General features: G+C 39.3%; 1 protein-coding gene across 3 annotated transcripts in view; it reads right to left on the bottom strand.

The window, feature by feature from the left end:
• Window positions 1-3,317: 3,317 nt before the first annotated feature.
• LOC100357107 (NXPE family member 2) overlaps window positions 3,318-25,844 on the bottom strand; it is a 38,795-nt gene continuing 16,268 nt past the window's right edge. For 2 of the 3 annotated variants that reach the window (XM_051849113.3, XM_002708413.4), the window contains exons 4-6: window positions 13,866-13,927; window positions 11,795-12,010; window positions 8,670-11,421 (exon numbers count right to left, since the gene is read on the bottom strand). In XM_051849113.3, the coding sequence (XP_051705073.3) occupies window positions 10,886-11,421; window positions 11,795-12,010; window positions 13,866-13,927 (814 nt within the window). In that variant the 3' untranslated portion in view covers window positions 8,670-10,885. Of the gene's footprint in view, window positions 11,422-11,794; window positions 12,011-13,865; window positions 13,928-25,844 lie in introns of all 3 variants that reach the window. The other variant, XM_089312786.1, reaches the window with a different exon arrangement.

Here is a 25,844-nt window from a genome sequence, read left to right as displayed (position 1 = left end):
ATGCCGCCTGGTGTTGCAGGCAGTAGCTTTTCCCACTACGTCACAACAGCAGCCCCAGAAAGTGCTTCTTGGTATTGGAAGCAATGCTTTTGCCAACTGCTTAGAGTGTAACACATTGAAATGCCACTTTCCCACCCCTTACAGGACGTAATCAAGCGGCAGCGGCCTGGCTGAATGGGGCTTCTGAGTGGGACAGTCCTTGCAAATCTCAGAGCTTCCATTTGGTTTAGTGGGACGCGCACTTTGGGGTCAGAGCTGAATAGTCGAGACAAAGCCGACAGCACTGAGATTTCTCTGCTTTGCTGCCATACTGACCAAATGCCTCAAAAGTGACACAAAGCTATTTCTCTCTGGGTTTACCCCGCATCCCTCCTCTCCTTTGCCTGGGGTCACTAGTGCATAGGAAATGGAGTGATTTTCACTAAGCACCAGAATCCGGCTTTCGGGAAATGGAGTAGAGATAGGAGCATAAGGAGTTAGCGTCATTGGATCCAGACCAGATGAAGGCAGAGTCACGCTGCCAGAGGACCCGGTCGAGGACAACACTCTGGCATGAGTTAGGGGTCATCTGCCTGGAGAGCCACTTCCTTGTTCCATCCAGGAGAGCTGGTGGTGAGGGCTCAGCCCGGCGACAGGTTTCAGAGAATGACGGTGCATTTGAAAGGGGAAGTGAGCGTGAGTCCTCAGGGAATACAGTGGAATGAGGACACTTAGGAGTGTTATTCTTGAAGTGGCCTACTGCCAGGTGCCAGGATGTACGTATTAGAATTATGTTGGGGGTGGGGAAGGCGATGCTGTGGCATAGTGGGTAAAGCCGCTGCCTACAGTGCCAGAATCCCATATGGGTGCCGGTTCGAGTCCTGGCTGCCCCACTTCCGATCGTGTTCTCTGCTATGGTCTGGGAAAGCAGTAGAAGATGGCCCAAGTCCTTGGGCTCCTACACCCACGTGGGAGACCCTGAAGAAGCTCCTGGCTCCTGGCTCCTGGCTTTGGTTCTGTGCAGTTTCGGCCATTGCAGCCAATTGGGGAGTGAACCATCAGATGGAAGACCTCTCTCTCCCTTTCTCTCTCTCTCTCTCTCTCTCTCTCTCTCTCTGCCTCTCCTCTCTCTGTGTAACTCTGACTTTCAAATAAACAAATAAATATTTAATAGGGGGCCGGAGCTGAGGCTCACTTGGTCAATCCTCCACCTGCGGCACCAGCATCCCATATGGACAACTGGGTTCCGTTCCCAGTTGCTCCTCTTCCAGTCCAGCTCTCTGCTGTGTCCCGAGAAGGCAGTGGAGGATGGCCCAAGTGCTTGGGTGCCTGCACCAGTGTGGGACACCAGGAAGAAGCACCTGGCTCCTGGCTTCAGATCAGTGCAGCGCTGGCCATAGCAGCCATTTGGGGGGTGAACCAACCGATGGAATACCTTTCTCTCTGTCTCTTTCTCATTGTCTAAGTCTGTCAATAAATAAATAAATAAATCTTTAATAAAAAAATTTTAAATGTTAAGAAAGTAAAATCAAATTTATTTAAAAAAAGAATTATGTTGGGAAATTAAACACTGTGGCTTCCAAGAAAAGTCTGATTTGATGAATCAGAAGTTAGTTCTGGGAATCTACTCAGAGGGTGGGTATTGTGGCACTGTGGGTTAAGCTGTTTTTTGGAGCACTCACATCCCATATTTGAGTTTTTATTCATGTCCCAGCTGCTGCACCTCTGGTCCAGCTTCCTGCTAACACACCCTGAGAGGCAGCAGAACATGGCCCAAGTTCTTGGGCCCCCGGCACCCACTTGGGAGGCCCAGGTGGAGTTTCCAGCTCCTGACTTTGTTCTTGGTGGTTGTGCTCACTTGGGGAGTGAACCAACAGATGGAAGATATCTCATCCTCTCTCTCTCTCTCTCTCTCTCTCTATATATATATATATATATATGTATATATGTATGTGTATATATATATATATATATTCTGCCTTTCAAGCAGATGAAAATAAGTAAGCCGTTTTAAAGAGCTATTTTAAAAATAAAATAAAAATAAAAGCCTCTGAGGGTTTTGTGGTTCATGGGCATAGGGAAGGTTGACTCTGCAAAGGCCCTTAGAGGTAAACCGGTTAATCCTCAGAGTGCTGCCTGCAGAGGTCTGTCAAGGTCAAAGTCGTGCTAGCCCTCAAAGAGAAACATTTCACCATTTGTTTATTATTTAGTTTATACTAAATAATAGCCTAACTAAATGGTAGCCTAACTATGATTTTCCCACAATTTCTCTCCAGCTTTTGCAATCGCTGCTTTTTAAAAGGCAGTCCGTGAATCATAAGTTCTGCTCAGCCAGTTAACCTTGACTAATCCTCATATTCAGTTAACCTGGAGCAGTTTAGTCTTCATAAAAGTTTTTACATCATTGTGGGGTTTTGTTTGCATGTGTTACATCTACATTATATTAATTTCTATCATATAATTTTATATATTCCCTATAAAATAAATAAGCCAAAGGCTTAGAATGGATTATCAGATGTACACATATTTGACAACATCAGTAACACAAATACTTCAACTCAGAATAATTGTCTAATCATAAAAAGAACTTCTTTTCAAATTATCTGTGAATATGGTAATTTTGTGCAATTAAGTAAAAAAGAAAATGGAAAAAAGAAATACAGTCATGATTCTCTGATAATTGAATTTTATTAGATCACTAATCTATCTGCTCCTTGAGTATTTTTTAAACTATCAGGTACTATTTGCAGTGGAAGAAAAATGTTTTCCAACTGCATTTCTTCTGTTTAGCAAGAAAAGCTGGCCACAGGGTGGGCATAGGACTTAGACTTAGTAATTAAAATAATCGGTCCCCTTGATCACTCTTAATGGCTCCAACATGGACACATGACCCAAACTGGGCCCCACAGAGGGTCCTTTCTGATTTTTATCTACATGAGGATGCTAGGAGGAGTTCTCTGACTTTGAGACCACACATGACAAGGTTCATGCAATCTTTCAGCTGCTGCAAGTAAAGGACCTCTCTGAAAACAAAACCAATGGAACAGTGTGGCCGCCAGAGGCAGCATGGGAGAGAAAGAGGCTGGAGAGCATGAGAGCACCTGGATTCAACATCCACCAGCTTGTCTGCACTCTCCCTGCACTTTTCAGTTATGGACGAAAACGCGGCTTCCCCGTCCTCCATCAGCTCCTTTGAAGTGCATTTCTATCACCCATGAAAAATCCAATCTACTTCTGAAGACTAAAGTTAACAAAAATTTTTGTATATTTGTCAGGCAAAGCAGTCACATCTCTGCTAAAGCAATTTATTTTCTATAAAGAAAATAAAAAAAAATTGTCTTCCAGTACAAACAACAAAACTTACCAGTGAAGTTAAAAATGAACAAAAAAGACTAGAACACCAAGTTATCAGTGCTTTGCACTCTTCACAGTGAAGAAAAAAAAAAGGTACAACCTAAACCAGTGGCAAGAAGTTTATAAAACCAACCACAAACTAATGACACATGTAGTTAATGCTAAGTCAGAAGGAGTTTTAGCAAAATTCCTGTATCAAACAATAGTGTTAAAAATACAATCTCAGTCACATATAACATAAACGAAAAGATGTGTACTAGAACTCATTAAGCTTTATAGTAGGTTGAAATCACTGATATGCAGAATATGAATAAATTCCTGGCTTCTGAGCACATAGATAAGAGTTGAAGCACTTGATGACTTTTTGCCACAAGTTGTCATTGAAAATTTGTGCTATGTGGGAACATTCTTCATGTAAGGGATTTTGTGACCCATGATAGACTGGAAAGGAACGTTGTGCTTACTTTTAGTAAAATAGCAGCCATGTGTGCCACAGACTTGAATGGTTATTCACATGCTCCTTTCTCGGCTCCAAAAAATAGACCTAATGTCAATTCACTATTGATGAAAACAAAGACTTGAAGTCATTCATGGCTAATAAGTAACTGAGGTTATTTCATTTCAGCATAATAGGTAAAAGCATACTATATTATTATTATTATTATTATTTAATGGTAGTATAATAAAAATACCGTTGATTTTTACATTTAACTTAATTTGCTATGAAATGGAAGGATACCCATGGGGGTAGGCATGGACTAGCAGTTAAGGTGCCTACATCCCGTGTCAGAGTGTCTGGGTTTAATGAGTGCCTCTGGCTCCTGACTCCAGTTTCCCACTTATGTGTAGCATGGAAGGTAGTAATGATGGCTCGAGTAGTTAGGTCCCTGCCCCCTACCTGTGGGACCTGGGTTGCATTCCTGACTCCTGGCTCCAGCCCCAGCTCAGTCCTGTCTGTTGTAGGCATTTGGGAAGTGAACAGAGGATAGTAGTTTCTCTCTCTCTCTCTCTTTCTCTCTCTCTCTTTTCCCCTAATCCCCATATCTGCCTCTGTCTCTCTACCTTCAAATAAATAAACATTTTTTAAGATAATATACATGAGATTTCATTTTTATATTGGGAAAAAAATCCCCACAACCTTAAATTTACCATCTTAACCATTTTTAAGTGGGCAATTCAGTGGCCTTAAGTACATTGCCATTGTTGCAACAAGCCTCTAGCACTTCTACATCCTTTGACAATGAAACTCTAACCACTGGATACTTACTCTCTCCCCATCCCCTGCCCTTGGCCATCACCTTTCTACCTTATGTTTCCATGATTTTTAGTATTAGAGGTAATGTACATGTGGGACCTATAGTATTTGTCTCTTTATAACTGGCTTATTTCACTTGCACAACGTCCTCAAGATTCATCCTTGTATGCATATGAAAGATTTCCTTATTTTTAAAGACCACATAATATTCAACTATACATATATAGTATGTTAGCTTTATTCATTCACATGCTGGTTGACGTTCAGGTTATTTTTACCTCTTGGATTCCGTGAGTAACGCTGCAATGCTTGAGGTCCCTTGAGATTTCATATGATTTTAAATGCCTTTTATGGAAAAAAAAAAGCCATTGGGATTTTGAAAGGAATCCCATTTACTCAGTAGATCAATTTGGGTAATATGACATTTTAGCAATATGATGACTTTCAAAATACAAATGTGGGCTGTATTTCCGTTTACTTTATCTCTTTGATTCTTCTTGGCAAAGTTTTGTAATTTTCAGTGTATATGTTTCTACCTCATTGGTTAATTTTATTCCCAGGTATTGTCTTTTTTGTATTGCTATAGTAAATCATATTATTCTCTTAATTCCTTTTCAGATTGGTCATTGTTGTATATAGAAATGCAACTGGTTTTGGGTGTTGATTTTGTATACTTAAACTTTAATAAATTTGTTTTTTATTTCTAACAGATTTTTGCAGAATCTTTAAGGCTTGCTAAATGTAAGGATATGTGAACTGAGATCATTGTATTTCTCCTTTTCCAGTTGTATGCCTTTTATTTTTTTCCCTGTCTAATTACTTTGGATAGAATTTCCAGTACTGGGGCCGGCACTGTGGCACTGCGGGTTAATGCCCTGGCCTGAAGTGCCGGCATCCCATGTGGGCACTGATTCAAGTCCCTATTGCCTTCTAGTTTGATTTCATCTCATTGTGCATATGTGAATTTGTAAAGGGGACTTGACAATACCAATAAAGAGCATTTCTATGGTTTCAAATGGCTTGTTCCATCTTGTATATTAACAATACAATTATTAATTGTGGTAACCTAAAGTTATCACTTTAAGGACAAAACATTATGAGATATTTGGATTCCAGTATTTCTTTAAAATAATGAGCAACAAATAAATGGCTTAAAATCAGGAGTTTGACATTTACCAGCATTTGAGTTCTTTTATACTCACCATAAAAATTATGAAATATCAGTGTACTTATTTTTAAAACATGTTCAAATACTACAACAAACCTAAAGAAAAACACTCCCTGGAGAAGCATGCAATCAAACACTTACATCTGCCACTGTCCACATTTGCCTATTGAACACCTGAAATGTGACTAGTGCAACCAAAGAACTGATTTTTAATTTAATTTAAACAACCTCATGTGACTAATTGCTGTTACATTGTACTGCACAACTTCAGAACAATAGAAGTAATAGAGTCTCATTATTCTGGCTTTTTGATCACATTTAAATTAGAGCACTCAACTTGTTGAGCAGAAAAATGGAGTGGAAGTCATGTTGCAAAGTGATACAGACAAACCTCAGTACATTTGAAGAGTAATGGGAAGACAATTATAAACTGTACCAGATAAGAACTAAATTGAAAGGATTTGAGGTAGCCTTGGTGGAAAAATGATAACTCATTTAAGCAATTAACAATTCTGTGATTGGAGAAATAATTAGATTTATTCTGAAAGTGTCTTACAGGAAGAATTAGAACTGATGGTTAGCTGTGTATAGGGAGGAATTTCTAGTCTGTGTTCCCTTATTCAGAGGCGTCTGGACCTAAATTGTGTGACTTGAACTTTGTCCTGATATTACAGCATTACAATTTCACTCCATTCACAACATTTTAATTATTTTTGTTAATATTCTTTAGCATTTTTATTTAGAAGGATGCAAAAAGATTTTCCTTATAGGTAAGTCTCACCAAGCACTCAGTTTATCACCAAAGTTGATGTGCTAGTTTCCTATCACTGTTTTAATAAATTGGCACAAATTGGGGACTCAAAAGCAATACCAATCTATCATCTTACAGTCCTGGGGGTCATCAATCCAAAATTCGTCTCATTAGGCTGAAGGTCAAGGTCCCAGCAGGGCTGGTTCCTTCTGGAGGCTCTGCAGGAGAATCTGTGGAACCCTTTTCAGGGGCAGAAGCAATCGGCATTAGGGGCCCTTCCTCCACAGTCAAAGCACATTACTCCAACCTCTGCTTCCTTAGCACACCTCTTCTCAACTCTGACTTTCCTGCCTCCATCTCTCTTTTCTATTAATATAAAGAGATCAGATTTCATGTATTTTGTAGACATAATTCTAAGAATACAACATGTCTCTCCATCCATCCATCCATCCTTCCCTCCTTCCCTCTCTCTTCCTTCCTTCTTTCCTTCCTTTCAATTTACTTTATAATCACAGGCTTAATGTTCCACTACATACAGCGTTCAACAAGTAAAAAGTAGAAAGAGTCTGTTCCACGAGAGTATAGACAAGGCTATAAGCAATAATCAAATCGCAAGATGTCAATTTCAGTCCTTATATATAAGGGCTTTTTTTTTTTTTTCAGCACTCTCTATATTAGCGCTCACAAATTAGAGAAAACATATGGTATTTGCCATTTTGGGTCTGGCTTACTTCAGAAGGCAACATTCTAACTCTTGAGATCTACAGTTTATAAAAATGGAAAGAAAGGATAATATTATAATGGGAGGAAGAATTTGAGGCAAACTTCTTTAGTCATTAGAGATTCTCTCAGAAGAGATTCCACATCAAACTTTTAGAGTCAGCAAGAATCGAGGTATCAGGGTCCATGTGTTGACAACAGTAAGTTGCTTTCTCTCAATGAGCTTTGTCGATTTGTGGCCCATGAGTATTACGGAATCAGATGAATCCTGGCTTAAAAGTTCCAAATAATTTTCCTAAGCAAGAAGACTGCTATTACGATCCCATTAAGTAGGATCTTTTATCAGTGACATTTTCCTTAAACATGAATGACCTACAAATAAACTTTTAAATACTCAGTATTATTAACTATCAGGGGAATACCAATCAAAACCACAATGAGATATCCCCTCATACCTGTTAGAATGGCTATTATCAAAAAGACAAAAAGTAATAAATGCTAGTGAGGATGTGGAGAAAGGACAACTCATACATTATTGGTGGAAATGTAAGTGAGTACAGTCACTATGGGAAACAGCATGGATTTTTCTTTATTTTATTTTGTTTATCTTTAAATTATTTATTTTTAATTCTGAATTAGTTCTAACAGATTCAATGTGGTTTGCAGATACAGAGAACATGATATTCCTTTCTTCCCTTACCCCCTCCCTCCCCCCTCTCTTTCCAACCCTCTTTCTTTTATTCCTTTTTTTGTTTTTTTTTTTTTTTAGTTTTTGTGATAACATATTTTAAATTTACATTACAAAAAAAGGCTTAATATGTCACTGAATAAGAATTTTAACAAGCAAAAAGCAAAGAAACCCTACTTTGGTGAAAATATAGACAAAGGCAATAAACAATAATTGAATGGAAAAATGGTCATTTCACCCATATACAGTAAATTTTAAAGTAATCACTAGAACATAGCATTCTTGGCTGGCGCCGCGGCTCACTAGGCTAATCCTCCGCCTTGTGGTGCCGGCACACCGGGTTCTAGTCCCAGTTGGGGAGCTGGATTCTGTCCAGGTTGCTCCTCTTCCAGGCCAGCTCTCTGCTGTGGCCAGGGAGTGCAGTGGAGGATGGCCCAAGTGCTTGGGCTCGGCACCCACATGGGAGACCAGGATAAGTACCTGGCTCCTGCCATCGGATCAGCGCGGTGCGCCAGCAGCAGTGCGCCGGCCGCGGCGGCCATTGGAGGGTGAACCAACGGCAAAGGAAGACCTTTCTCTCTGTCTCTCTCACTGTCCACTCTGCCTGTCCAAAAAAAAAAAAAAAAAAAAAAAAAGAGAAAGAAAGAAAGAAAGAAAGAAAGAAAAGGACATATCGTTCTTAACCATTAGTTTCACAAAGGTATAAAACAAAGTTTTACAAAATGGTACTTGCAGCAATACTGATACACACATGTCTTTCTTTCTTTCTTTCTTTCTTTCTTTCTTTCTTTCTTTCTTTTTCTGCATGTTCTCTCTGATATGTGGCAGCTAAAATCTAAAAAACAAACATCATAAAAGAAAGAAAAAGAAATAAATCAGCATGAATTTTTCTTTTTGAAAAACTAGAAATAGAACTACCATACGATCCAGCAATTCCACCAGAATATATATACAAAAGACATGACATCATTTTATCAACAAGATACCTGCTCTACCATGTTTAGTGCAGCACTGTTAACAATAGCTCAGCTATGAAATCAACTAACTTGTGCATCATCAGATGAATGGATAAAGAAAATATGTTATATATACATGATGAAATGCTATTCAGCCTGGAATGAGAGAGGGAGCGGGAGATGGGAGGATTGCAGGTGGGAGGGAAGTTGGGGGGGGCAATGTAATCCATAAGCTGTACTAAAAAAAATTTAAAAAAAGAAATGCTATTCAGCCTTAAAAAGAATGAAATTCTGTCATTTGCAGCAAAGTGGGTGGAACTGGAGTATATCATGTAGAGTGAAATAAGCTGGGCAGAGAAACACTGCATGTTCTCCCTTACATGAAGGAGCTAAAAAACTAACAAACATCTCCATCTGAACACAGAATGGTAATTAACAGAGGCTGGGAGAGGTAGGGAGGTTAGAGGGAATTTGGAAAATGGCTACCAAATTGGATTTTGATCAAAGTGAGAAGCTACTAGTAGTACGCAGCACAGTGTAGTAGATAATAACCTAGCACAGATTTTATGGAACAAATAGAGGCTCCAAACCTCCACTCATTTTTAATGGTCAAAGAAGGGGAAATACTGATTACCCTGTTTTGATCAGCATTGTACACATACATTGGAATTAAAGACTTGTTTTATTTATTTGAAAGGCAGAGTTGAGAGAGAGAGAGAACGAGAGATCTTCCATCTGCTGGTTCACCCCCAAAATGGCCACAGTGGCTGGGACTGGGCCAGGCCAAAGCCAGTAGACTGGAACTCCACTTGGGTCTCCCATGTTGATGGAGGGGCCCAAGCACTTGGGCCATCTTTCCTGCTTTCCCAGGCACATTAGCAGGGAGCTGGAACAGAAGTGGAGCAGCCAGGACTCAAAGCAGAGCTTTTGTTGCAGGTGGCAGCTTAACCTGTTGTGCCACAACACCAGCTACAAGGCTGTCTGTTTCTTAAATTAAATCATGGATGATGACAATTTGCTATTCAGATGTGCTCAGCACTGAAGACATATCTTTTATTTTTGTTTTTTCTTCATAGCAGCATTATATACAATGGCCAAAAAGATAGAAACAACCCAAATATCAGTCAATAGATGAATAAACAAAATGTGGTTTATACATATAATGGAATATTAGTCAATCTTCAAAGGAGGATAGTCTGACACATGTTACAACATGGATGAAGCTTGAAGGCAATATCCTCTGTGAAATAAGCCAGACAGAAAGGGACAAATGCTATGACTTCATTTATATGAGCTACCTAGAATAGTCAGATTCATAGAGGCAGAAAGTATGATGGTGGTCACCAAGAACCAGGAGTAGGGGAGAATATGGAGTTACTGTTTAATAGGTACAGAGATTCTGTTAGGGATAATGAGAAAGTTCTAGGGAAGGATTGCGGTAATGGCTGCACAACATTGTGAATGTACCCAATGCCATTGAATTACAAATTTAAAAAAGATTTTCATGGAAAATTTTAAGTTGTGTATATTTAGCAACAATTTAATTGTTTTAAAAGATTTATTTATTTATTTGAAAGACAGAGTTATAAAGAGGCAGAACCAGAGAGAGAGAAAGAGAGAAAGAGAGAAGAGAAGAGAGGTCTTCCATTTGCTGGCTGACTCCTCAAATGGCCACAATGGCCAGAGCTGGGCCAATCCAAAGCCAAGAGCCAGGAACTTCTTCCAGGTCTCCCATGTGTGTACAGGGGCCTAAGCACTTGGATCATCTTCTACTGATTCCCAGGCCATAGCAGAGAGCTGGATCAGAAGTGGAGCAACCGGCACTTGAACAAGTGCCAATATGGGATGCTGGCACTGCAGGCAGTGGCTTAATCCACTACACTACAGCACCAACCCCCAATTTATTTTTTTTAAATTCGGTTCACTCTTACCTCAGATTGCATTAAACTATCCTTGCCATATATATGAGACCATCTACAGAGAATGACTCATGCTGTTTCTTTGTATTTTTCCTCTAGCAAATATAATTTAAGAACATATCAATTTGACTTTCAATCACATAATCAGGTGGATGAATGTTATCAGTGTGATATGCAACTGCCATGTCCCAGGCATCAATAACACCCACATTGAGATCTGCAAAAATCTCCCTCATGACAAGATTCTGAATATAACCATGAAAGTCACTGAACATCTCTGCATTTGAATGAATCTCCCTGGTATTTTCAGTTTTCAGTATCACCTTGGTCTCTGGGCTTCGCAGGAATAGACGTTTGATGGCCTTTTGAATATTGATGGCTCTGCGGATGAAAGTCTTGATGGGAAAAGGTCTGAAATGTTGGCCAAGGGTAATGACAATGGCCGTGTCTTTGTCACCTGCCACACGGTCAATTTCTCGTGAAATATAGTTTTCATCTTTCACTGAGAAAACCTTTAGGGTAACAAATGGATAACTGTGTTTTTTCCACTGAATCAAAATATGTCTTTCAACATCCAGAAGAATGTGTGTTTCAAAGGTTCTAGTTCCATGATGACCAAAATATTTTAAGGCTGATGGGAAACAAATCAGTAAGACTTTTAAGAAGAAGAAAGTGATATAATTTTAAAATTCATACAGTATCTAGAATTCTAACCAAGATCATTTGAAATAATAGCATTGATGCCTATGCAAGGTAAAGAATTTTAGCATATGAATTAAAATCTTAACTAAAACTTTGGACATTTATCAGAAGACAGGAGGAAGAAAAATTAATATTTGTAAATGAAAACTAACTTTATATTAAAAACTCAAAGCTAAGAGTTTGATAAATTAAAAAAATCTAAAATTAAGATCAGAAGAGGAAAGCAAAGGAGTCTAATGGTGATTTTAAAAAATAACCCTCAGAAGCCAATCACAATTCCAAAATAATAACAAAATACATACTTGTCACAACTTTTTTTAAGTAGTGTATCCACTGACGCAGTGTTGAATCTCCCATGAGGTAAATACGTTTTCTTTCCAAACAGTCGTTTATGTTTTTTATTTCACTGAACTTGATCTGTTTGCAAAATGCTGTAATCCACCTTCCCTTCAAAGCATAACCACTAGGGAAAGGACTCTTCATCCCAATCTGACATTTCTCTCTGATGTTCTCACTGTCTGGCAATGAAAAGGCCCACAGTCAGTCACTTTTATTACCACGGGTTATTTTAAAACACTCTCCTCACCGCTGCCTTCCTGTTATTTTCCTTTACCCAGCTCTTGGTCTATGTTTCTACCCTCCTCCCTTCCCCAAATATTTGTTGAGTAAGATCATGTCAAAGAATGAATTAACAATTCTCACTGGGTTTTTCTTGGAGTTTTCTCTTTTGCATTCACACTGTCTCTCTGGGCTCCACCTTGTCCCCAAGGCCACATAACTATGAGAAAACTGGCTACAGCCAGCACATGTGTGACCGAGGAATAGCAGGGCTCAGTAGCCCAGTTGAACACTGCACCAACGACACTGGCTTTGCCACGCTGCAAATCCCCAACCCCCTTCAAACCGCTTATCCATGAAAGAAGCTTGAGCATTTATGGAATCATTGTTGCAAATTGTTTATTTTGTGTGTACCAGAATCATGTTTTACAGTAAAACCTGCAAACCCTTAAATGCTTAATTGTTATGTCTAGAACTGAATGTAATATTCTCAGTGTGTTCTGACAAGTGCAGGAAAAAGTAGGACCATGGCTTCCTTGTTGAAAACGTCCCACCATTAAAAGGGCCTAAGCTGGATTCACTGGCTCTGCTGGAGGCTGAACTCAGGTGAGATTCTGAGGCCATTTTTACCCTGGTTGCTTAGAAAGCATGTCTTCATCATCCACCTGCATTGCTTAGGTTCGGGGTATAAATTTAAAGGTTTATTTATTTATTTTAGATTCAAAGTTACAGAGAGAGAGGAGAGACAGGGTGAGAGTGAGAGCAAGAGAGAGAGAGAGAGAGAATCTTCCACCCACTGGTTCACTATCCAAGTGGCTGAAACAGCCAAGACTGAGCCAAACCAAAGTCAAAGTCTCCCATGTGGTGCAGGGGCTCAAGCACTTGGGACATCCTCTGCTGCCTTCTCAGGTGCATTAGCTGGGAACTGGATTGGAACTGGAGCTGCCGGGACTCGAACCAGCACCCATATGAGATGTCAGTGTTGCAAGTCAGAACTTTAACCCACTGAGCCACAGTGCCAGCCCCGGGGTATAAGTTTAATAACATGCATTATCCATATCCAATTACATCAAGTTTGTAAGTGGCTCCAAAAAATAAGTTGGGCACCATCTCTAGGAACCTGCCTGCCTTTACTACAAAGAACTATCCAGGCAAGAGGTAAACAAAAGAGGAGTTATGAGGACTCAAGTTAGCTTAAGAATCCAAGTGCTTTCTTTGATGTAAAAATTGGGTGTGGATTGTGATTGCCACATTAGAGAAGAGATCAGTCTTTTTCAGAGGTTGTAGGCTTTAGGACAGGGTTCAAGATTTTTTTTTTTTTTTGACAGGCAGAGTTAGACAGTGAGAGAGAGAGAGAAAGGTCTTCCTTCCGTTGGTTCACCCCCTAAATGGCCGCTATGGCCGGTGCGCTGCGCCTATCCGAAGCCAGGAGCCAGGTGCTTCCTCCTGGTCTCCCATGCGGGTGCAGGGCCCAAGCACTTGGGCCATCCTCCACTGCTTTCCAGGGCCACAGCAGAGAGTTGGATTGGAAGAGGAGCAACCGGGACAGAACAGGCGCCCCAACCAGGACTAGAACCTGGAGTGCCGGTGCCGCAGGCAGAGGATTAGCCTAGTGAGCCACAGCGCCAGCCTCAATAGTGTTCTTTAAATGAATAAATTTGAGGAGTGAATCAGCAGATGGAATATCTCTCTCTCTCTCTCTCACTCCCTCCCTCCCTCCCTGCCTCCCTCTAACTCCACCTTTCAAATAAATAAATAAATAGTTTTTTAAAAATGAAGAACCTGTGGACACGGTAGGCAATAGCACAGACTTACTGTTACATGGTGAGACCTCGATGGAGATAAAATTCTTCATCATTTCAACTCCTATATTAGACCTTCAAGAAATAGGGAAACAAATGAGCTTAATATTTGTCCAAACAATAATGTAAGAGTGAATTACTGGTTTAGATGGATTGAACCACTCTTAATCCCCTGAAAATGCTTTGTTTTTCATTATTTTGATGTGTTTAAGATATTCTGGGCGAGGTAAATGGATCAGAATTCTCAGAAACTATCCTGCTACTGATAGGGCATCTGAGAATCCAGAGAGCAGCACTCACCTCCATGTGTAATCCATTAAATCCTCTCGCTGTCTACCTTCTATCATCCTTTAATTTTATATTCTAAGTGATTCGCTACCACAATCCTTTTTCTCCATCTTTTTACTGCAGCAGTTCAAGCCCTTAGTGACCTGCTCCAAGGCCAAAGCGTCTCAAACTTGAGAATGAGTCAGAATTACCTGGAATAGTTGTTACAACTCAGATTGCCAAGCCTCATCACCCACTGTTTCTTTCAATAGTTCTATGTTGGGACTCAAGAATTTGGGTTTCTAACAAGCAGCTGTGTGTGTGAAGTTGATGCTACTGCTCCAGGCACATTACTTTGAGAACACTGCTCTAAATTATCAAGATATTATCTTTCTGCCATCTTTGCTTTATCACATCTAAATACAACCTCTGTGTTGTCTGTTTCATACCCTTGTACAAAATCTTTCCACAACTTTCCATCATCAACCTACAGGGTAAAAACCAAATCTCTTGTGAGTGTAGCAACATCTCCAGCTTCATCTTCGTCCATTTATCACGTTCATAATTCACCAGAAATAATTTCCATAGTTTATTATCTCCTTGAGGAATCAGATCAGTCTTACTTATTGTAATTTTCTCAGTGTATTTCACTACAAGGTATCAGTCCTTCCTGACAATTAATCTGGTGGTATATCTGATCAAATAAAATTCATTCTATCAGAATTAAATCCAGCTAGCGGAAGTTAGGATTTCAGAGTCAGAGCCACCAAAACCTCCAAAAGGAAAAATGAAAGTATTTTCCAAGATGGAGAAGATGTACCTGAATCCCAAGAAAGGAATTTTTAGGTCAAATGGGAATAATATAGCTTGTCTGTGAGGTCATTGAGTGAAGAAATGAGAGGCCAGTGGCAGGTGAATGATGGCTACATGGAGTGGTGGTGTCACGTGGGATGTTGCTATGGCCCATTGACTTTAGAGTTGGGTAGACTAGGACCCAATTCTGACTTTTCCACTTTCTTGATACATGACTTTGAACAACCTATTTAATGTGTCTGTTATTAAATCTCCTCATCTATAAAATGATCATAATAATAACCACTCCAAAGTGTCTTCCTGAGGTTAAAGGTATAATGCAAGGGACACAACCATAATAAATCCTAACATATGGTAGTTACTTAACAAATGGCTGAAATTTTTATTTTTGAGGATCCCATGAGACCTATCTTTGGCATGAAATTAAAACTTGTTTAAGTAGAAAATATGAAGTTGATTTACCAATAGTTCTCCCACATCTATCACAGGTAATGAAGATAACAAATGAGACCAAGACCTGGCTACTGTGTGAATTTGGTTACCAAAGCTGAACTTTGATGGTGTATTAAAGTTTAGATTAAGAATATGGTGTCATGATACAAAGCACTAATTTTAGTGCCTACTGTCTTTGTGTGTGTGTATTTTTGAAGAGGTCCTGCAATATTAGATCATAATAGAAATGTAAAGAATTGTGAGTAATTGTGTTGCCTATATGATGTCTTTTCTTATGGCAACCGAATTGTTTTCCTTACATGATTATCCATAAGACTCTTAAATAAAAAAGAAAAAGACTTTTTCTTTAACTTGGAAGAAGTGATCAGATGAGGAATTAGCATCTCTGATTTTGCAGCCAGGGTTGGAAGTAACAAATTTAGTGAGAAAACGTATTAACTAGGTTACAAATGAAAGGGAAAGGGGCTTAGTTTGAGGACTTTGAGAAGAACCTTGCTTAGGTCTCAGAAGGGGACTTACATCTTAACAATAGAATGTCAAAGAAGATGTCTAAGATATATGATCTTTATGAAGCCAAGTACTGCTTACAGGTGCACTCAATCCTTCATGCAGTGGGAAAAATTTGACATCTTAGAGCATGAAATCTGGAAAAGAAATGTGTCTATTGGGAAGTAAAATAGGGACTTTGTGAATCCTGAAACATAGCCAGGAAACTGCAAAGATGGTTCCTACAACCCAGGCTTCCATGAGAACTATCTCAGGAGGGAGCCAAAGCATTGTCTGTGTACATAATGATTTTCGTGCGTTAATTTGATATTATTTGACTTTACCAAACTCTTGTGAGTTCCAGTAGTCTCTTAGTGTAGTCTTTTGGTTCCCTTATATTTAGAATCATGTCATCTGCAAATAGAGATAATTTGACTTTGTCCATTCTAATTTGTATCCTTTTGATTTCTTTTTCATGCCTAATGGCTCTGGCTAAAACTTCTAGGATTATATTGAATAGCAATGGTGAGAGTAGGCATCCTTGTCTGGTTCCAGATCTCAGTGGGAATACTTCCAATTTTTTCCCATTCAATAGGATGCTGGCTGTGGATTTGTCATAAGTTGCCTTGATTGTGTTGAGAAATATTCCTCCTATTCCCAATTTGCTTAAGGTTTTCATCATGAAAGGATGTCATATTTTATCAAATGCTTTATTGAGATAATCATATGGTTTTTGTTCTTTAGTTTGTTAATGTGATCATTGATTGATTTGTGGGTGTTGAACCATCCCTGCATACCAGGGATAAATCCCACTTCATCTGAGTGAACCATCTTTCTGATGTGTTGTTGGATTTGATTATGTAGTATTCTGTTGAGGATTTCTGCATTGATTTTCATCAGCGATATTGGTCTATAGTTCTTTCTCTGTTGTATCTTTTTCTGGTTTAGGAAGTAAGGTGATGCTGGCTTCATAGAAGGAGTTTGGGAGGGTTCCTTCCCTTTCAATCATTTTGAATAGCTTGAGAAGAATTAGAATTAGTTTTTCTTTAAATGTCTGGTAGAATTCAGCAGTGAAGTCATCCAGTCCTGGGCTTTTCTTTGCTGGGGGGTCTTTATTACTGATTCTATCTCTGCCTTTATTCTTGCTGTGTTAGGTTTTCTGTGTCTTTGTGAATCAATTTTGGTAGATTGTATGTGTCTAGGAACCTATCAATTTCTTCTAGATTTTCCAAATTGTTGCCATATAGCTCTTTGTAGTAATTCCTGATGCTTTTTTTAATTTCTGTGGCATTTGCTGTTGGATTTCATTTTTCATCTCTGATTTTATTAATTTGACTCTGCTCCCTCATTTTTTTGGTTTGTTGGCCAATAATATGTCAATTTTGCTTATTTTTTTAAAAAAGAACAACTCTTCATTTCACTGATTTTTGTATGTTTATTTTTTGTTTCAATTTTGTTTATTTCTTCTCTAATTTTAATTATTTCTTTCCTTCTACTATGTTTAGGTTTGGTTTGTTGTTGTTTTGCTAGGTTCTTAAGATGCACTGATAGCTCACTTATTTGATGCCTTTTCAGTTTCTTGATATAGGCACTCATTGCTATAAAATTCCATCTTAACTCTGCTCTTACTGTATCCCATAAGATTTGATAGGTTTTACTGTCATCTTCATTAGTTTCCAGGAATTTTGTACTTTCTCTTTTGACATCTTCAATGCCCCACTGTTCTTTCAGGAACAAGTTTTTCAGTCTCCATTGTTTGCATATGTTCTAAGGTTCTTGAGCTGTTAATTTCCAGCTTCATTCCATTGTGGTCAGATAAAATGCATGGTATGATTCTGATATTTTTATTTTACTGAGATTTGCTTTATGGCCTAGCATATGGTCTATCCTAGAGAAAATTCCATGCACTGATGAAAAGAATGTGTACTTTACAACCGTGGGGTGAGAGGTCCTATAGATATCAAGTGCATTTGGTTGATAGTGTCAATTAGCTCTATTGTTCCTTTGTTGATTTTTTTGTCTAGTTGATCTGTTCATTGATGAAAATGGGGATGTTGAAGTTCCCCATTACTATTGTATTGGACTCTATGACTCCCATTGGCTAAACTAAATTAAAATTAAATGCCTTGGAATACAATTAACCAAGGAGGTGAAAAATCTCTATGATGAAAAATAAAAAAAAAAAATTAAAATAGAAATAGAAGAAGACACAAAAGATGGAAAAATCTTCCATGTTCATGGATTGGAAGAATAAATATCATCAAAATGTCTATACTACCAAAAGCAATTTATAGAATCAATTTTATTCCAATCAGAATACCAATGAAGTTCTTCTCAGAACTAGAAGAAAATGATGCTATGGGGGGGAAGCCATTGTAATCCATAAGCTGTACTTTGGAAATTTATATTCATTAAATAAAAATTAAAAAAAATAAAAAGAAAAAATTCAAATGGAAACACAAGAGACTCTAAATAGCTAAACAATCTTAAAAAAACAAAAACAAAGCTTGAAGGGCTGGCACTGTGCACAGCTGGTTAAAGCCCTGGCCTGAAGTGCCAGCATCCCATATGGGCGCCGGTTCTAGTCCCAGCTGCTCCACTTATGATCCAGCTCTCTGCTATGGCCTGGGATAGCAGTGGAAGATGGTCCAAGTCCTTGGGCCCCTGCACCCATGCGAGAGACCCAGAAGAAGCTCCTGGCTCCTGGTTTCAGATTGGCGCAGCTCCAACCATTGCAGCCAAATGGGGAGTGAACCAGCAAATGGAGGACCTCTCTCTCTGTCTCTACCTCTCTCTGTATATCTGTCTTTCAAATAAATCAAATAAATCTTTAAAAAAAAAAAACAAAGCTTGAGGCATCACAGTACCAGATTTCTGACATACTGCTAAGTAGTCATAATCAAAACAGTCTGGTACTGGCACAAAAATAGACATGTAGACCAATATAACAGAATAGAAACTCCAAAAATCAGTCCATGCATCTACAACCAACTAATCTTTGACAAAGGAGCTAAAATCAATCCATGGAGAAAAGACAATCTCTCAAAAAATTGTGCTGGGAAAATTGGGCTCCACATGCAGAAGTACGAAACAAGACTCTACCTTACGCCTTACACAAAAATCTACTCAAATTGAATCAAGGATCTAAATCCTGATATCATCAAATTACTAGAGGAGAATATTGGGGGAACTTTGTAGGACATTGGCATAGGCAAAACCTTTTTGGAAGAGATCTCAGAAACACAGGCAACCAAAGCCAAAATTGACAAATGGGGTTACATCAAGCTGAGAAGCTTCTGCATTGCAAAAACACTATAAAGTGAAGAGGCAACTGGCAGAATGAGAAAAAATATTTGCAAACTTTGAAACTGACAAAAGATTTATATCCCAAATCTATAATGAGCTCAAGAAACTCAACAATAACAAAACAAACAATCCAGTTAAGATATGGGCAAAGGACTTGAACAAACATTTTTCAAAAGAGAAAATTCAAATGGCCAACAGACACATGAAAAAATGCTCAGGGTTAATCTTATGAGTATAAAGTAAACAAACTAGATAATTGTAAAAATTGAGAGGGGATAGGAGAGAAAAGAGAAGGAAGAATGAGAGCATGGTTGGGACGGATGGTAGGAAGGGAAGTATCACTGTGTTCCTAAATCTGCAAACATGAAATAAATGAAATTTATATACCTCAAATAAATTTTGTTTTACAAAAAGAGGGAATCAAATGTGGCCAACTGTGAATATGGAATCAGGCGCAGATGGTCCCTGACCTACATTGAGGACAATTCTTAGACCTTCAAGATGAAATAGCCATCTCTCTATGGCTCAATGATGAATTTTCTTTTGCTTACAATTTAAAAATTTATTTGAAAAAGCCCAGCCTCTTTTGGTTGAGCCATAGAAGAAAGGAATTTTTTCTGTACCTGTATCCAGAAAAGAAAAATAAACTCAGGTGAGGTAGGATTGGAAGGGAAATATTATAGAGATGTAGGGTCAGTTATGCCCTAACCCCTGTGTCATCAAAACACTTGAATTAGATTTGAATCTGAATTTCCAGGGTAAAATATCATCCAGTTTGCTCTTCTAAACATGTATCAGAAAACCAAGTCCTTTCCACATTAGCAGTTGCCAGACTCTGGAATCAATTTCTTAAAATGATCCAGAAAACAAATGTGTGGAAATGTTTAGTTTCTACCCCTGCTTGAAAAGACACACATTAGGCCAGTGCCATGGCTCAATAGGCTAATCCTCCGCCTGTGGCACTGGCACACTGGGTTCTAGTCCCAGTCGGGGCACCAGATTCTGTCCCAGTTGCCCCTCTTCCAGTCCAGCTCTCTGATGTGGCCTGGGAGTGCAGTGGAGGATGGCCCAAGTGCTTGAGCCCTGCACCCCATGGGAGACCAGGAGAAGCACCTGGCTCCTGGCTTTGGATCAGGGCGGTGCGCCGGCCACAGTGCGCCTGCTGCAGCAGCCATTGGGGGGTGAACCAACGGCAAAGGAAAACCTTTCTCTTTGTCTCTCTCTCTCTCTCACTGTCCACTCTGCCTGTCAAAAAAAAAAAAAGACACACATTAAAGCTTCTGATAAATCCTACTATAAAGAAAGCTATTTAGTGATTTTCCCAGATTGTAATTCACTTTCATTCAACAAACAGGTAGTGAGAACATTCTTGGAAGCAGGCATTGTGCTAGACCTCTGACACAACAGTAACACATAGTTGGCCTCAAAGTCTCCGTCATCCCCCTTCCCCAATCCCATTCCGGTATGTTCTTGCCTCAGTTCCTACTCCTTCTCTAGAGAATGTTATTTCTCCAAAAATTCACCTGGCTAACTTCCTCACTACATTCAGGCTACTGTTCAAAATAGATCTTACCTGAGCACCTTTTAAAACCATTGCATTCAAATCCTTTACCATAAGGGTGGGCATTGTGGCACAGTAGGCTGAGTCTCCACCTCTGGCACCAACATCCCATGTGAGCGCCAGTCCATATCCCATCTGCTCCCATTCCAATCAAGCTCCCTGCTTAAGGTCTGGGAAAGCAGCAGAAGATAGCCCAATTACTTGGGAGACTGCACCCACATGAGAGATCTGGAAGAAGTTCCTGGCTCTTGGCTTTGGATCAGCTCATTTTTGGCTGTTGTGGCCATTTAGGGAGTGAACCAGAGGATGGAAGACCTTTCTCTCTGTCTCTCTCAGTCTCTAACTCTACTTCTCAAATAAATAAATAAAGATATTTAAAAATCCCTTATCATAATGACTTTCTGTTATTTTTTATTTATATGTTTGTTATTTATTTATATGTTTGTTATCTTTCTGTCCCACTAGAATGTTAATTCCTAACACGGAGAGCTATGTCTGGAATGTAAAATGTGCTATTTATAAATTGGATATGTAAATGGTGAAACAGATAAATACTCTTGCTTCACAGAGCTTATAATTTAGCAGAGGACATAAAAAATTAAATTGAAAATTCAATAGTGTAGTAAGTGTTCTATTGGTGAAGAACAAAACACAATAGAAAAATATAAAACCAGCAATTCGCAAAGTGATATGGAATGCTTCCTGGAAGAAATGATGTCTCGAGAGAGGCAAGATGGAAGAATAGGAAGGGAGCACACTGATAGTCTGGGGAGAGACAGTTTAATAAAAGTGGAGATACTGCAGATTCAAGGAAGAGTGGGGAGGAAACAGCAGAAGAAACCCTTCCGGAATGCGTGATTCACAGTGGACCTGCGTGGAGAGCGTGGGAGCCCACAGTTCGGGACACCAGCGGCAGACTCAACACACCAGCGCTGGAATGCGAGGTGAGCTGAACCTCAATAGCCCGAGACACCGGCAGGCAAGTGGAGAGAGGAGACTAGAGGGAACGACCCCCGGGGAGGGAAAGTTCACCAGGCTAACTGGAAGAGAGAGAGAGAGAAAAAAAAAAAAGGTGACTGGTACGGGCACGGGTTTCTCTCTCTCTGCTCACCTCTCAAGGGCAAGCAAGACAAAGAGCAGGCGCCATCTTGGACATACGTCATAAGCAGAGCGACCTCAGGTCTGCACCAGCCCTGAGCCTAGCAGAAAAACCTGACTCTGGGCAGGCCGAATTAACAGGAGATTAGGACCTAATAAGTTTGTGGTGCTACTGAACTGAGACTGTGAAAAAAGAGATGGTGGGGGAGAGAACTCACGGAATTCACGTGAGTACTCTCCAGAGACGCTACAATTCCGTAACTTTGGCAACCCAGTGGGAGACTGAAGGAGAATCTGAGCCCACTCCGAGGGCAGAACAGATTCCCTGTGTGGTCCTTGGGAAAGAGCTTCCGATCTCTGGCTCCTGTGGGTATATCATTTGCCTGCTAACTACCTCCAACTTCGTTCAGCTGTGCGGAATTACTTCCCTTTTGAATCAAAAAAAGAAAGAGAGAGAGAGATCTACCACGCCTAACCTGGGAGTGTCACCTTTGGCACACCAAACAGAGCTCTCAGGCCACACCCATCTCAAGCCTCTAAGGCTCCATCAAAAACAGACAGTCCACTTAATCTAGAGTCATAGTATAACAAGAAAAAGCACCACAGTGAAGAAACCGAATATCTCCAATATGCCAAATAACAAATGCAAAAACCGAGATAATAAAAACAAGGAAGTCACCATGATGCCCCCAAATGAAAAAGACACCCCAATTCAAGATTATGAAGATGATGAGATAGAAGAAATGCAAGAAGCAGATCTCAAAAAATTGATAAGAACATTAAGAAGTTCTCAAAAACAAATTCTTGAACTACAGAAATCCTTAATGGACAAGATAGAAAATCTCTCTCGTGAAAATGAAATATTAAGGAGGAATCAAAATGAAACGAAACAACTAGTACAACAGGAAACTGTGATAGTGACTGAAGTGAAGAATTCAATAGATCAAATGAAAAACACATTAGAGAGCCTTACAAACAGAATGGGTGAAGCAGAAGAGAGAATATCGGACTTAGAAGACAGAGAACAGGAAAGGATACAGTCAGACCAAAGAAAAGAAGAGGAAATTAGAAATCTAAAACATATTGTCGGGAATCTTCAGGATACTATTAAAAAACCCAGCATTCGGGTTCTAGGAGTTCCTGAAGGCATGGAGAGGGAGAAAGGATTAGAAAGGATTAGATATTAGCAGAAAATTTCCCAGGTTTGGAGAAGGACAGAGAAATCCTAGTACAGGAAGCTCACAGAACCCCTAATAAACACGACCAAAAGAGATCCTCACCACGACACATTGTAATTAAACTCTCCACAGTGAAACATAAAGAAAAGATCCTAAAATGTGCAAGAGAGAAACGTCAGATTACTCTCAGAGGATCTCCAATCAGACTCACAGCTGACTTATCAGAAACTCTACAAGCTAGGAGGGAATGGTGAGATATAGCCCAGGTACGAAGAGAGAACAACTGCCAGCCCAGAATATTATATCCTGCAAAGCTATCATTTGTGAATGAAGGTGAAATAAAGACTTTTCATAACAAACAGAAATTGAAAGAATTTGTCGCCACTCGTCCAGCCCTGCAAAAGATGCTTAAAGATGTGTTACACACAGAAACACAGAAACACGGTCATCAATAGGAAAGAAGGTAAAGGAAGGAAACCTCACAGCAAAAGATCACAGGGAATTCAAAGCATATATTAGAACTTATCTTTGGCAAATGGCAGGGCAAAGTTACCACTTATCATTAGTCACATTGAACGTTAATGGCCTGAACTGTCCAGTTAAAAGACACAGATTGGCTGATTGGGTTAAGGAACAAAACCCATCTATTTGCTGCTTACAAGAAAAGCATCTTTCCAACAAAGATGCATGCAGACTGAAAGTGAAAGGCTGGAAAAAGATATACCATGCCAACAGAAATGAAAAAAGAGCGGGCGTAGCCATCTTAATATCGGACAACATAAACTTTACCACAAAAACTGTTAAGAGAGACAAAGAAGGGCACTACATAATGATTAAGGGATCAATACAACAAGAAGATATAACAATTATCAATGTATATGCACCTAACTACAGGGCACCAGTTTATCTAAAAGATTTATTAACGGACTTAAAGGGAGACTTAGACCCCAATACAATAGTACTGGGGGACTTCAATACTCCACTCTCAGAAATAGACAGATCAATAGGACAGAAGATCAACAAGGATACAGTAGATTTAAACGACACTATAGCCCAAATGGATCTAACAGATATATACAGAACTTTCAATCCTACATCTGCAGACTTCACATTCTTCTCAGCAGTACATGGAACCTTCTCTAGGATTGACCACATACTAGGACATAAAGCAAGTCTCAGCAAATTCAAAAGAATTAGAATCATACCATGCAGCTTCTCAGACCATAAAGGAATGAAGTTGGAAATTAGCAACTCAGGAATCCCTAGAGCATACGCAAACACATGGAGATTGAACAACAGGCTCCTGAATGAACAATGGGTCATAGAAGAAATCAAAAGAGAAATCAAAAACTTTCTGGAAGTAAATGAGGATAACAGCACAACATACCAAAACTTTCGGGACACAGCAAAAGCAGTGTTAAGAGGAAAGTTTATATCAATAGGTGCCTACATCAAGAAATTGGAAAGGCACCAAATAGATGAGCTTTCAATTCACCTCAAGGATCTAGAAAACCTACAGCAAACCAGACCCAAATCTAGTAGGAGAAGAGAAATAATTAAAATCAGGGAAGAAATCAACAGGATTGAATCCAAAAAAACATTACAAAAAATCAGCCAAAAGAGGAGCTGGTTTTTTGAAAAAATAAACAAAATTGACACCCCATTGGCCCAACTAACTAAAAAAAGAAAAGACCCAAATCAATAAAATCAGAGATGAAAAAGGAAATGTAACAACAGACACCACAGAAATAAAAAGAATCATCAGAAATTACTACAAGGACTTGCATGCCAGCAACAAGGGAAACCTATCAGAAATGGATAGATTCCTGGACACATGCAACCTACCTACATTGAACCAGGAAGACATTGAAAACCTAAACAGACCCATAACTGAAACAGAAATTGAAACAGTAATAAAGGCCCTCCCAACAAAGAAAAGCCCAGGACCAGATGGATTCACTGCTGAATTCTACCAGACATTTAAGAAGAACTAACTCCAATTCTTCTCAAACTATTCAGAACAATCGAAGAAGAGGGAATCCTCCCAAATTCTTTTTATGAAACCAGCATCACCTTAATTCCTAAGCCGGAAAAAGATGCAGCATTGAAAGAGAATTACAGACCAATATCCCTGATGAACATAGATGCAAAAATCCTCAATAAAATTCTCGCCATTGGAATGCAACAACACATCAGAAAGATCATCCACCCAGACCAAGTGGGATTTATCCCTGGTATGCAGGATGGTTCAATGTGTGCAAAACAATCAATGTGATAGACCACATTAACAGACTGCAGAAGAAAAACCATATGATTATCTCAATAGATGCCGAGAAAGCATTTGATAAAATACAACACCCGTTCATGATGAAAACTCTAAGCAAACTGGGTATGGAAGGAACATTCCTCAATACAATCAAAGCAATCTATGAAAAACCCACAGCCAACATCCTATTGAATGGGGAAAAGTTGGAAGCATTTCCACTGAGATCTGGTACCAGACAGGGATGCCCACGCTCACCACTGCTATTCAATATAGTTCTGGAAGTTCTAGCCAGAGCTATTAGGCAAGAAAAAGAAATTAAAGGGATACAAATTGGGAAGGAAGAACTCAAACTATCCCTCTTTGCAGATGACATGATTCTGTATTTAGGGGACCCAAAGAACTCTACTAAGAGACCATTGGAACTCATAGAAGAGTTTGGCAAAGTAGCAGGGTATAAAATCAATGCACAAAAATCAACATCCTTTGTATACACAGGCAATGCCACGGCTGAGGAAGAACTTCTAAGGTCAATCCCATTCACAATAGCTACAAAAACAATCAAAT

Source organism: Oryctolagus cuniculus, chromosome 1, assembly GCF_051225735.1.
Source record: "Oryctolagus cuniculus isolate XC-2025 breed Fujian yellow rabbit chromosome 1, ASM5122573v1, whole genome shotgun sequence".
Lineage (NCBI taxonomy): Eukaryota > Metazoa > Chordata > Mammalia > Lagomorpha > Leporidae > Oryctolagus > Oryctolagus cuniculus.
Note: the sequence above shows the minus strand (reverse complement) of the source record. Positions and strands in the feature narration are given on the sequence as shown.